The sequence below is a fragment of the Lytechinus pictus genome, chromosome 7, assembly GCF_037042905.1.
Source record: "Lytechinus pictus isolate F3 Inbred chromosome 7, Lp3.0, whole genome shotgun sequence".
NCBI lineage: Eukaryota > Metazoa > Echinodermata > Echinoidea > Temnopleuroida > Toxopneustidae > Lytechinus > Lytechinus pictus.
In genome coordinates this window covers 44243714-44258621 of record NC_087251.1, presented here as the reverse complement: position 1 = coordinate 44258621, position 14908 = coordinate 44243714, and the positions used below count along the sequence as shown (strand labels likewise).

The window sequence follows — 14908 nt, the reverse complement described above, 5'->3', positions numbered from 1 at the left end:
TGGTACACATTTTCCCATTCTTCTTCGCTCCCTATATTTCATTGTGTTATACATACTTACTGCCATTCTTAGTGCATGCTTTTGTAAAAAAATAATGATTCAAACATTGTTCAGCTTTAAAATGAGATTTCCATATTGGGTTGAAAGGGCAAAAGGTTGCTGGTCTACAACCTTTGGTTTTATTCTTCTTCCTCTTCTTCTGGAACCAGTACAGGCCACCGTCTGGTGTATTGTCGTTAACAATTATCAAAAGTAAAACCCTTCAAAGACAAGTCCACCCCAACAAAAAGTTGATTTGGATGAAAAAAAAAGAAAAATCCAACAAGCATAACACTGAAAAATTCATCAAAATCGGATGTAGAATAAAAAGTTATATTTTAGTTTTGCTTAATTAAAAAAAACAGTTATATACACATCCTGGTATCCAAATGAGGAGACTGATGACATCATCCACTCACTATTTATTTTGTATTTTATTATATGAAATATTCTAATTTTCTCCTCATTGTCAAGTGAAACAACGATTAATTCCTCCCTGAACATGTGTGGAATTGCATTCTTTAATACTATATGGTTCAGTCAACTTTGTCCTTATTGTCAAATCTGTAAAAAATTAAATATTGTATAATTCAAACAATAAAAAACAAAAGAAATAGTGAGGGATGGACATCATCGACTGGCTCATTTGCATGACAGTGAATTGTGCATATCACTGTTTTGTGAAAAATAAGCGAAACTTTAAAATGCCACAACTTTCATATTTTACATCCAATATTGATGAAATTTTCAGCTTTACACTAGTTTGATTTTTCTCTATTTATTCAAATCAAAAATTTTCTGGGGCAGACTTGACCTTTAAGGTACCGGCTCAAGATGTGCGATCCTTTGCACCATGATATGTACCATTATCTCAACAACAAAAAAAAAGGAAAATTCTCATCTTCTGACCTCAATCCCTCTTTCTCCTCAAGATTCAGTATTACAGAAAATCAAATCAGTATGTGATTTAGGAATTCAAATGAAAGGTGATAAATACGCACAAGCCGTTTATTATTGTCTTCTGATTTTTTTTCTCATCTTGTTCTCCAATCATGGCACAATTGACTGAACCAAAGTAAAAAAAGGATGTGTTCAGTCTAATCAGAAAGGCCCTGTCGCATCGTTCCGTGGAAGCCTCGCATGCAACTTGCAGTTATTAGCATTTTTACTACCCGCATTGACATTATCTCGCATGTATCTCACACGCAGGTGCCCGCAGAAGCGCACTCAAGTCTGATTTGCACGCAGAAAAGTTTTGAACATGCGGTTGCACAGACAGATGTGACAGGGCCTTATAGTACATTAGATAAAAGTGAAGACTTCAGTTAACCTTGTGTATAAAGTTAACCTGCTCCAGAGATAATATGCAAATAAGTACGGCAGAGGGATGATCTGATTGGAAATTTGGTACTTGGTGGGTGTTCCATAAAGGTGTTCGGAAGTTACAACTGACTTTGCGCACGACTGGAGATACATGTACCATCTTGTGCTACATCTAAATAAAATCAATGAGAAACAGATGAGAGCACCCAAGAAGGTATCGTAAGTTCTTTGTAAAGTAATTCCTAACTTCAAACAGCTTTATGAAACAGTAACACCCCACCAAAGTAAACACAAATGCAACCAACTACAAAGAATCTGCTGAATTTGAATCCCTTTGGACCACAGAACTCTGTCCGACTAAGGCGAAATTCAACGTGCTAAATAAAACATACATTGCACATTCTGGTCTGAAAAAGCACTTTGATTTGGCTATTCGTTGAACGATGGAAAATTGAATGCTCTTTAATATGGAAAGTTGACCCCTGAGGGCCACAGGCAGAGAGGAATATGGTTACATCCTTGAATATGAGGGCATCATGTTTATCAGATCCTCTCAGCATTCATGTTGTTACCGTAGGTTCTCCAGTCAATAGCGCGTTTTCGCCCAGCGTCGTACGACGTAGAACGTAAGGGTCGTGTGCAAAAATCGCCAACTTCCATGGAAACAGAGGCCCGAGCGTTCTTGAGCTCAAATCACGGACGGTTCTTCCGCAAATTAGCGGGCGTCCGCATTAGAACGTAGGATTTGTCAACAGCCGTCAACAGCCAATCAGATCGCTTGTAGAGCGAGCAAGCTGAGCCGATGTAAACACATTCGCCCATCGCGTGCATGCGGGCGCGGGATTTTCCCTAGTAGTGGTGACGTCATGCAGTCTACGTACTTCCGGTCGATCCGGCCGCGTTCAGCGATTTGCGAAACTGCTTACAAGCGAGAGTTGAGCGCGACGGACGCACGAACCAAGAGATCGTTCTACGTCGTAGATAGCGTCGTACGACGCTGGGCGAAAACGCGCTAATAACCACCTATTCACTCTAGATCAAGCATTTCAGACCAGAATATGCAAAGCATGTAACAATAAAATGTTGCATAAGATTTTTGTCTTCTCAAGAGATTTGACTTAAAAGGAAGAGTCACCTGAACATCATTTTAAGCAAATACTTTGACAGCAAAACATCACATAAAAACAATAAATGTACACATATATGACCGAATCAAATGGCAGGGAGCATCTTGTGCGTAATGTCATCCTGTAAATAGTCTCCGTAAAAAGACGGCCTTATCGTCAGGTGTTACCCATTAACATGGTGCGCTTCCAACTATTCAACTGAGCAGATTATTTTCACACCAGTGGCCTGTTTCATAAAACTTGTTACAACAAATTTGCGATAAAAGCTTAAAGCTACTGAAATCATTCAAATCGATTGGCTAAAAATAAATTTGTTATAGAAATTGTGCTTTTGTTATCATGACAGATCCCTGACCCTGATATAATATGATATGTACCAATTGTATCAACTGGTGTAACACAGAAAACAATGCACACAGAGAGATCCACACTTGTAATCAGTAAATCCTTGTTCATATACATGTATGAAGCAACAAACCTTGGTCCTATTTTGTAAAGATTAAGCAAAAAGCAAAGATGTCATAACTTCCGTATTTCTTATCAGATGTTGATGAAATTTTCAGCAATATTCAAATCCACTTTTTTTGGGGTGCCCGGTGGATATGACCTTTAAATCTGCCACACCAAGTGGAATTTTAGTCAAGTTTCTTGGTTTTATTGCCAAAATTCAATATTGCCCAACTGAATGAATGCTATCGTTGTAAATATATAAATAAAAATATCATCATTAGCCATGAAGAGTGGGATTCAAACCCATGCCATTGAGACAGTCCAGCATTGAGTTTTATCTTTCCTAGTACACTCAACTATAAGCAACTGGCGGCAGCATTGAGTGTTCTAAAGCTTTATACCTCCACTCTAAAGAATTTCCAAATTACCTCCATATTGTTCGATATTTTTTAAATATCCTACGAAGAATTCTTACAAATTTGAGGATTGGTGGTTATATTCGCTTATATAGCCGAGATAGGGAGTAGATCCCAAAAAGTTACTTGGAGAGACAACATAGAAATCAAAATAACACCACATAAAATCTACTTTGACAAAGTGGTCAATTTAACATGTACATGTCTCCAATTGATAATGATTTTTGCATTCAATATGGTGTAAAGGCGTTAGCATGCAGCTTCGTATCTGTACGGAATACCCTAAAAACTTTACTGTTAAAAATATAAATAGTCCCAAATGGGTCAATGCTTGGTAAAAAGGAGTAAGGATATCAGATCTATAACATAATATATCACATTGCTTGTTTACAATCATACTGACATAGTTGTCGGGACAATGTCCAACGCAATATCATGATGCTCTACGTAAAACATGTCACTCTCTGTAAAACATTTTCTCAGCAGATCGAAAATGTAGGTTCACGCTATTTCTCTCTCCTCCATGGTCCATATGAAAAATGGGATGTTGTGTAAACATGGCCCTTCCTCAGCAGATCAAAATTGAAGCTTCAAGACATTCCTCTTTCCATATGAAAAAGAAAAGGATGTTGCGGTGTAAAATGGCTCTTCCTCAGCAGATTGACACTGTAGCTTTAAGATTTTTCTCTCTCCTCCACGGTAAATATGATAAAAAAAGGATGTTGTGGTGTAAACATGGCTCTTCCTCATCAGATAAAAACTGAAGTTTCACACCAGCTCTCTCCCCCATGATTCATATGAAAAAGGATGTTGCAGAGTAAACATGGCAGTTCCTCAGCAATTCAAAATGGAAGCTTCAAGACATTTCTCTCTACTCCGTGATCCATATGAAAAAGGATGTTGCAGTGTAAACATGCTCATTCCTCAGGAGACCAAAATTTCAGCTTCATGATATTCCTCCCACCTCCATGGCACATAAGAAAAAAAAAAGGCTGTTGCAGTGCAGTGCACATCTCTAAAAAATAGTCAGTCCATGAAAGTCTTTAAAATCTGTGAGTCCTCATCATCTCGATTTCTTAGAAGGACCTGCTGGCTCATTCTGCCCTTTCCTTTTCGTCGTCTGAGATTGACCTGCAATTCCAAAAGGTCAATGATACATATATATGTTGCATTCTATGAATAAATTATTTAAACTGAAAAATAATGTATCAACAACAATAACAACAATAATAATAAAACTACTACTACCACCATCACCACCACCACTACTACTACCACCACTTCTACTACTACCTCTACTGCTACTACAACCACCACCACCACTAATAATAATACTACTACTAATAACAACAATAATATGCAGCATTTATATAGCGCTTAAATCTAGGTGCCTGGCTTGAGCGCAGCTTCCTGATGGGCGCTCAAGCATTCGAGGACAATAACAAACAATCTTTTGTCCTAAAGAATGGTGAAAATCTTGGCATCTAATACATGGGTTACATATTGCTATTGCCCAAGTTATCCATATATCTAATCGCTCAAATTACATTTACTCAGGCAGGATGTTCAGTAATACTTGATTACCTACATGTTCAAGTTTCGTAAACTAGGTCCATATGCTTTCTAAGTTATGATGACTTCAAAAACTTCACCTTGATTAAAATTTCAATGATGATGCCGCCGCCACCATCGAAAAAGCGGCGCCTATAGTCTAGCTCTGCTATGCAGACGAGACAAAACATATTTCCCTGAACGGGATAGAACTGGATTTAAAAATCTAAACTACATGCTAGCTGCTACTGACTTTAGTATTTTTATACAGGTAATTAATGAAAAAGTTCTTGATTACTGATAGCCTCTAATACATTTTTTTTTAGTATACATGAGATTTCACATTCATGTCCACACTCACCTTCACCAGATTCATTTTCCCACAGAGCATTCCTGATGAACCTCTTCGCTGCTCCAGTATCCAGTTTGGCAGCTATGGACATAAAGAATACATCATAACTTAAGATCACACATTGGCAATTTAATAAAACAATAATGTATTTATAAACATGCATTTAAGTAATACTACATGGAAGTCATATGTTCCATGACTGATTCTACGGTTGACTTTTCCCATAAAGGTCACAAAATGAGGTCATAAAAATTAAATCTCTTGTAACCTCATTAATCTCATTGACAAAAGGTGAAATTCAACTTAGACAATATCATTAACACATACTTTGGTAAAAAAAAATGATTCTGCAAGTTATTTGTTTATTTGGCTTAAAAGATGTTATTTAGACTTGTTTTTGCATATTCTGGTAAAAAATAGTGCCTCGACTTAGCCTAGATGTTATCAACACACGTTTTGCATACTCTGGTCAGAAATAATGCTTTTAACTTGAGTTGGGTGATTATTCGACTTAAGGACGACTAAATACAGAGTCCACTGTATACATGAAAGCATCCTTTGTATCTGTTGCAGTAGGACTATTTCATCTTACAGTACGTGAAAATAAAGATTTGTCTTTGATTATGAAGTAAAGAGTTTACAGTCACCTTTCTTTTTATCAGCAATTTCCTTCACCCTCGCCATGTACTTCTGTATTCTGCCCTATTGTGTCAAGAAAAGATAATCATAATGAATATGGTTAAACACTATTAAGAATTTTCAGATTTTTCTTCATCAAGGTATAATAAATATCGTAATAATAATCTTCATATTGGCTATTGTCGCATCGAAATATAACTAATAAGCAGCTTTTCCAGTTTTCTTTATAATAATCATCAATTACCCCCCCCAAAAAAGAATATATTGAATAAAATTATACTAAAATCTTCATAATGGGCATTGCTGGATTATGTTGGAACTTAAAATTGGTACACAATTACAGGCAGTTAATTTATAGGCTATCATTACATATTGTTTTACATACAACAAAATTTATATTTTTGTTGTCTTGGAACAAAACAAAGAAAAGATTCATGATTTTCAGGATATTCGTATCCTCAATCATGTCAATGCATCTACTGCACCTCTGGCAGTCTCACCTGCATCACGCGATTCAATATAACAGAAGTGCTGATTTTGAAAACTACTATAAAATACTTAGTCACAAAAAACACCATTCACATGATACAATACTACGTTCATTGACAATAAATGACATTTTACCTTGATCATGCGACCTAAGACTTGTCAGTAATTACCCCTATATCCACATTTTTAAAACTATATCTGTAAACTTTGAAAGTTATGACAGCAATCTAATAATTACCTCCAAAATGGCCAGAGTTCAATGACCTTAAATGACCTTTGACTTTAGTCATGTGACCTGAACTTGCACAGGATGTTCAATGATACTTGATTACTCTATGTCCAAGTTTCATGAATCAGATCCATAAACTTTCAAAGTTATGATGGTAATTCAACAAATACCCCCAACTTGGCCAAAGTTCGTTGACCCTAAATGACCTTTGACCTTGGTCATGTGACTTGAAACTAAGGCAGGATGTTCAGTAATACTTCATTAACCTTATGGCTAAGTTTCATGAACTAGGTCCATATACTTTCTAAGTTATGCTGTCATTTCAAAAACTTAACCTTCGGTTAAGATTTGGTGTTGATGCCGCCGCCACCGCCGCCGTCGGAAAAGCGGCGCCTATAGTCTCACTCTGCTTTGCAGGTGAGACAAAAACTTACTAATTCTTGTTTGACTTGATGGCTCCTTGCATCAACACCTTGTGTGCATAGGTACACTGTAACAATAAAGATTGTGAGGCAATGCTATAAAAAACCTTTTCACAAATCCAAACTGAATTACACTTAAATGGGGGGGGGGGGGGGGAGGGCAGGGAAGATATTACACTGCGGCAGCGGCTTAGGGCAATTTGCCCCCAAATTGCTCAGAAGACCCCTGGAAATTTCCCATTCACTGCAATGTTAAAGCTTATCCAATGACAGATTTACTGATTTAGGTTGTATATTGTGAAAAAAAGCCCCCGAAAAAAGAAAAAAGATTGTCCGGCTCAACCTACATGACATTGTTTGGAAGAGATCAAATATAACAATAGCACTGACAAGGTATTATTATTATTATTATATGAAGTTATGAAAAGCAAATAAACAGATGTGCATAATCAATGAATTGATAAATACAACAGAAAAATTGATATATATATCTGTATGTGAATGAATAGAGAATGAAGAAATATCATTTTGATGAAATAATAGATTGCTCAATATTTTTCTGAAAAAAGTGAAAATGTTAAACTTACTCCAGAAGAATGAATTGATGGAATACGCAAAGACAAGTTGTAACTTGGCCCTGTCCAATGCATCCAGCTAAAATGAAAAAAGGAAAGAAAATTTCAATAACATCTCGAACCTTACTATAAAATTCCATAGAAATTACTATTTAAAAAAAAAGGACATTCATCATTTAGCTTATATAGAGTTTATGTAACTTGCCTTTTTTAATAGACAGGTCAGATGCCTATTTTTTTTTTTTTTTCACGAAAAACTTAACAGTTCTCGGCAAGTCTTCACGAATATTCATTAGGTGGGCTGATGATGTCACATCCCCACTTTCCTTTCTCTTACGTTATTACATGAAATCATAATTGCTTCATATTTTCATAAATGTGTAAATGATGTGTCTCCATTATTATGAAATGAGTTGCACCAAGAAATAACTTTAATGCACTTAATCAGATGTCAATCCAATTGTTTTAGTTCTTAGTAGAAAATTGTTGAATAAACCTAATTTCACATACATGTAATAAAATACAAAAGAACAAGTGGGGATATGACATCATCCCTTTAATCTTCTTAGTTTGTACTAATTTACACCAAACCTATACATGTGTCTCTATTCCATTCATTTCTCACAGAGACAAAGCACAGTATACAAAGCCTACATGTATGCGATGAACGCAGCATAGTTTTCATTACAACAAAAATATGCACAAAAATGACAAAACATTTTTCTTAATTTAAACATGTAAATTGAGATCATCACAGCTGTGATACAGCCCAGTCTATTGGCAGCATTGTGTGCTTGTGAGCAGCTAGCAGACTGCAACTAATGTATCGCTTTGTAAAATTTGTGTGGACGATGATAGATGTTGCTCGCACTGATCGTATCTCATTGTCAATGTTTCATGCTCATAGCGAACTATAAGCCTGTTCACGGTTGTACATTGCGCACGAGCAGGAAGGTGGTTTTCAAAATCACCTACATAGGCATTTGTGATTTGATGATTATTCATGTATTTCTTTTAAAATATTCTGTTCGTCACATCCAAGCTGAAGAGTGACAAAGTCTCCATAATCACTGATATTAGAGAGAACCCCTCACAATAGTCAAATGTGCCACAAGCCGACTATTCTACAATGTAGTCACCTGGTCTATACAATGCCATTTGTTCTTAGAATTTGAATGCTTTGCCGGGAAAGCGTACGCGACATTTTCATTTGAAACTAGAGATGCTCGGCGGGTTGCGCGGCCGAGCACATGTATCCCCCAAACCCATCCCATCATCCATCATTGCGATATATAGAGCTCACACAGAAATTTGACAAATAAATTATACAATTATCATGGCGACGATGACCCTGCCCACATTTTGCCTGTGGGTACCAAATTTGATGACAATAATATGACACAGCAGCGTGACTTTGCAGAACCTAAAGTATTGTCCAGTAGCACCTGTTGGGGAATACAATTAATCTAGAGTAATCTGGATATATTTTGTAAACCTAACCCTAAGACCCCCCCCCCCACCAAAAATGATAGGCATCTTTGCTTTACCTTCTAATATTTCTTCTGTGTGCCAACTGCTATGACAAACTTTCTATAGTGGGAACAGCATGGTATTATGATACATGTACCTTGGGATGAAGTAAGCATGATACATTGGATTGTCATAGTTATTGGTTACACTTACTTGGATTGCTCCAATGGTAATAACCCCCCCCCCCCACTAAAAAATGATAGGCATCTTCGCTTTACCTTCTAATATTGCTTTTGTGTGCCAACTGTTATGACAAACTGGGAAAAAAAAACAGAAGTTACAGGTTTTACCAAATTTTCCACAAAAATATGGTTACCATAACAACCGTGTCTCCTCCCACACCAAAATCAATAGGCGGCTTTGCTTAATGGAGCTTCATCCCATATTTGAAGATGATCGGAGAAGAAATGCAGCGGGTAGAGCGAGCGCTCACAAGGACATATCTGCTCTTTCCACAAAAACTCGTTACCATGGCAACGACGTCTCCGCCCACACCAAAATCAAAAGGCAGCTTTGTTTTACCAGAATGGACCTTCATGCCACATTTGAAGATGATCTGAGAAGAAATGCAGCTGGTAGAGCGCTCACAAGGACATCTCTGCTATTTCCACAAAAACTCTTTTTACCATGGCAACGATGTCTCTACCCACTTAAAAATCGATAGGCGGCTTTGCTTTATCATAATGGACCTTCATGCCACATTTGAAGATGATCGGAGAAGAAATGCAGCTGGTAGAGCGCAAACAATGACATCTCTGCTATTTCCAAAGAAACTCTTGTTAAAATGGCAACGATGTCTCTACCCACTTAAAAATCAATAGGCGGCTTTGCTTTATCATAATGGACCTTCATGCCACATTTGAAGATGATTGGAGAAGAAATGCAGCTGGTAGAGCGCAAACAATGACATCTCTGCTATTCCACAAAAACTCTTGTTACAATGGCAACGATGTCTCAGCCCACGCCAAACTCAATAGGTGGCTTTGCTTTAACATAATGGACATTCATGCCACATTTGAAGGTGATTGGAGAAGAAATGCAGCTGGTAGAGCGCTCACAAGGAAATCTCTGCTATTTCCAATAAAACTCGTTACCATGGCAACGATGTCTCCTCCCACACATGATTATGAATAATTAGTAAAATACTATTAAGCATTTATAATCACGTATTATATTTTAGTATATTGTGAAATGATAATTTTTATCTATAAATTGTCCTTCAAAACGGCATCGCTAATCGGATGTACGTCATAACGAAGCGGTTCAAGGGTCAGGCTGTATTGTATTTGCTTTGTTGACAAACGGATCGAGGGATCTACAGGAGATCGGTCTGGTAAGAAACGTCTCATTTGTACCATTTATAGTGAAATAATTTTTATCCCTTTATACGCATTAGGCACATGAAGGTTCATAGATAAATAAAATTCACCCCTACAAACCGATTTCACCCTCTAACTATGGATTTCCTAGGGAAATCCATCTTTGTTTACATGTGTCTCTATGGCCGGCGGTTCAAGGCTCCATGTCTGAAGAAGTATGTCAAAATATTTAAAAATATCAGAAATGGAGTCCTCAAGGCTAGTTCATGGTGCGAGGTAGACAGCTGGCAGCCGTCTGTTTCGAGGAGTCTTTTAACATTTTTATTTTTTTTTTAATTTCTCCTCGTACACAGACAGCTCGCTATCATGCAGCCACCATTAAGGGGTTAACAATGCGAAATCCCCCCGACGGGGCTCGTCGATTTTTGTCTTTATTTCATAAACATAAAAAAACTGTACCAAAATAAAGATTATTATTCCGTTTTGGCCTGAAATGCACCAAAGCGGGGAAAAATAAACTTAAAAGGGGAAAAAACAGTGACTTACTTCGGCTTTTGCGCAACTTCACTTCCCTGTTTTATCCGAACTTAATGTACATAAACACATGGCCATTGAGTCCCCTGTACAGATCGAGCTAGAACTTCGGTCTCTGTATTTGGTGAGTGGAGCCAACGGAGTTCTGCGGAACAACCAACATAACAGAGACCGAAGCTTCGGTCCCTGTTAGTGTTATGTTGGTTGTTCAAAGCTTTTGGTCTAGGTGCGAGGTTAGTACACTAACCTCGCAATACGTGCGAGTGCTGAAATTGGATACCCAAATTCTTCACAAAAATCTCTAGTATTGGAGATAATCTCCCACATGTCATGGAAGACAGTCTCCCAAATTGGCTGTGCGCCTCTTAATTCTGTTGAAAAACTTGAAATAGGTCTAGTCTAGATTGAAAATAACGATTAAAAAGGCAAACATTGATGCAAATTTTATTGTGTGAAAAGACAATTTAGAATAAACATATTGCAAAAAAATCTATAGGTATAAGTAAGACCTTCTACTTCTAAAAATATGTCAACGGTCATAAAAACCTAACGTCCATGTGCAGTGAGTCGCCATGTGCAATTTTTTTACTGTTGCGCCACTCACCTGTCACTGCCTGACTACAATGGTTCTAGAAATCTTTTGCAATGTTGAAAAGTGTCTTGTGGCATCTGATATTAATCCTCAGTAATTCCCTGAAATGCTGCAACGTTTGGTTAAAAGATCCAGCAAAATACAAAGGAGTTTAGCGCAGTCAAAGTCAGACTTGCAAATTTGGATTCGTGCGGTGTGAATTTAAGCTGCCATTGTTCTCGGGCGACGATTTGAGACGCCCACACTAAGCAATCGATGTTTCCAAAACTGCCCGCTCAAGTTACCAATATTTGGTATCAAAATATAGATTATAAAAAAATGCTCACGATCATTTCATTTTGAAGGTGGGGGTGACAATTGTTATCAAAATAAGAGGGGGTGGCGACTCAACGTATATCTCAACCCACGGAGAGGTTTCAACAACACAGCTGAGTCAATGCACTTTTGTGTATGGTAGGGGTTCCTAAAGCTGCGCGGGTCCTAAAGCTATGCACCACTCCATTGCGCATGCAATTTCAATGGGAAAATAAATGCGCACTCGAGCTCTGTGTGTGAAGCAGTGACTGCAGAGTGACGAACGATCCTATTCAATTTTTTTACAGAGGCTGCAATAAATTCTTGAATGCAGAGAAAACCACCAAATGTAGGAATTTGTTATTTATGTTCACTTTAATTTCATATTTCCCTATAATAATACGAACACATTTTAGAAATTGAGGCACAGGAAATACTATTTCTTTGCATGATAAATCGAGTGCGTAGCTTTAGGACCCCTTCTACATCGGGCGGCGAAATCAAGAGGTGTTCGGAAAACACGGCGGGATTTTCGTATTAGTGAGTTCTGTGATATTTTCTTCTTGGTTAAGGATTATTAGAATATTAATTACAAATTAGTGAAAGACAAATGGTTCAAAATCAAATATTAAAATTGGCATAGTTTTTATCGTTTGAAAACAAAGTGCGTAGCTTTAGCCCCCCCATCATACGATCGGTGCGTGTGTGTCCGCATGCGCGATATGTCTGTGTAGTAAATGTATTGACTATTGGATTTTTCGAATCGGCGACTCAAAGTCAAAATATACCCATCATTGTCAGTAGAGGCGCTGGTCCAAAAATTGGGATTGTCCCAGAAAACAAGGATATCCTCATAAACCAAGACAAATCATGTCTTGATAAATTGAGACTGTCCTTGTTTATGGGGACGTTTTTTTTTCACCTCCCCCTACGGGACAAAGACAGCAATTACGGGAATTGAGAGTGCTAAAAATAGATTCAGTGACCTCAATTACCCCCAGTTCACCGTCTATTTTTCATGACTTACTGTCTTCCAATAATCTTGTTATGAAACCCGATATGTTGAATACATTGACTAGCACACTTGATTGGTGTCGGCACTTGACAGGTGAATGAACTTTCCTAGATTTCTTGTGTGAAGAAATCCTTATAAACTGAGACAGTCCCTGTAAACTGGGACGATCCCAATTTTCTGACCAGCGCCTCTACTGATTGTGTCGCCGTTCCGGAAGTGTTTAATTCATGATGTTCTTAATCTTACTAAAAACTGTAGTAGGGTGTCTGGAGTAAAAAATTATTTTTCTTATTTCAAGAAAATATCACATATTCTTTGTGAATTTGAAGAGAAATTACCTTCAGACTGACAGAAATGTAACATTTTTGAAAAAAATCCAATTATTGGCTGCAAAAAAGAAGAATGAAATTAGGTAAATTTTCAGCATTTCTCTGCCATAGACTGTGTAGTTAAGAAATGGACACACACAAATCCAAATTTTTAGCTTCCGAGAGCTGTTATAAATTTATTATTAATGCCAAAAACTTGTCCATAAAGAGTCCAATAGGATTTTTTATGCTCTATCTGATGGTATGATTTTTATAAAGATTTGGAAACCAGATCACAATGAAAAATTGCGACAAAGTGAAAAAAATTGTGCAAAACAGAAATTTCATTCTCCCATAGAAAACGCATGGAGAAATGGCAATCTCAACACACACAAAAATAAGGGTTTGCAATTTATCTCTAAATCCTTATTTTAAATGATCATATAAACTTGTCCTTACTGTCAAAAGAAGCCCCTGAATTTTCTCTTTCCATACATATCAAACACAAGTTAATAATCAATTCAGATCACATTTTTCTAGTAGCCTGAACTTCCCCCAAAAAATGTGCCATATTTTCCCCTAAATTAGCCTGTTTTAAAACTTTTATGCTGACACTTTTCAGTGTGGCTTCAGACACCCTAACTGTAGCAATTTCAGGAGAAAAGTTTATCATATATTTGAAAGGATTTGTGGATACTTTCATCTCATACAAATATTTGGGTAAGAATTTTTTTTTTGGTTGCAAAATTGAAGGTTGAAGACTGCCGATGGCGACTCACTGCGCATGGACGTTAAAGCTAAACTTCCTAAACTTAAAGTCTGTTAGAACTACATAACATCATTTACAATAGATGGGACACCACACAAATGTCACATTAGTCATTACCTTTCCATTGATATCGGCTAAGCTGACTGAATTTATAGGTTTGAATACATCTTCTACTTCATTTAGTGCTGCCTTGAAATCGTCTAAATTCTGTGCTATCTCTTTTGGAACTGCCATGACTTTCTAGATAATGAAATTTATCAATTCACAACAGCAGAAAGTAGTTCCTGACGACACGCATGCACGAACTCTGACCGTACCTACCTATACCGTACGCACCGGAGCGCGAGCGTGAGCTGAGCCAGCTAGCATCGTACCCGATCGTACCCCAGCGCGCGCGGCGGCGACGACGCGGCCTAAAATCAGAAAGCTAGTATGAGAAACATGAGCTAACTCTCGCGCTGGCGACTTTTTCACTTTTTTTTATAAACTTATATTGTTCATTTAAGTATGCCATATCTTATGTTTAATTTACATTCCTTTTTCGGTACTCCTCACCTCAAGAATTCTTTGCTCACATTTAAAGGAGAATGAAACCCTTGAAACCAGCTGAATCCATATCAAAGAGAAAAATCTAAGAAACATATTGTTGAAAGTTTGAGGAAGATTGAATGAATAATAAGAAAGTTATGAGCATTTGAATATTGAGATCACTAATGCCATGTAGATCTTCCTATTGGCAATGTGACCAAGATCTGTGATGTCACACACGTACAACTCCCTCATTACTTTAGTACTTATTTCACTTATATTCTCACTTTTATAGAGTCTATCACAAGGTAAGGTGTTCTCTTTATATGAGAGGACAAGTGCATAGGTTTCACAACATTATATCATTGATGAATCGTTTGTCATATGATTAGAATGAGCAAAAAGAG

The 14908-nt window shown here is 37.2% G+C and overlaps 1 protein-coding gene across 1 annotated transcript; it reads right to left on the bottom strand.

The window, feature by feature from the left end:
* Window positions 1-1019: 1019 nt before the first annotated feature.
* On the bottom strand, window positions 1020-14328 carry LOC129264362 (nuclear nucleic acid-binding protein C1D-like). Its single transcript, XM_054902228.2, has 6 exons — window positions 14091-14328; window positions 7625-7691; window positions 7050-7105; window positions 5906-5960; window positions 5268-5339; window positions 1020-4486 (listed from the first exon to the last, which is right to left on the bottom strand). The coding sequence occupies exons 1-6, from the start codon at window positions 14205-14207 to the stop codon at window positions 4419-4421; spliced, it is 435 nt and encodes a 144-aa protein (XP_054758203.2). The 5' UTR covers window positions 14208-14328; the 3' UTR covers window positions 1020-4418.
* Between the last annotated feature and the right edge of the window lie 580 nt (window positions 14329-14908).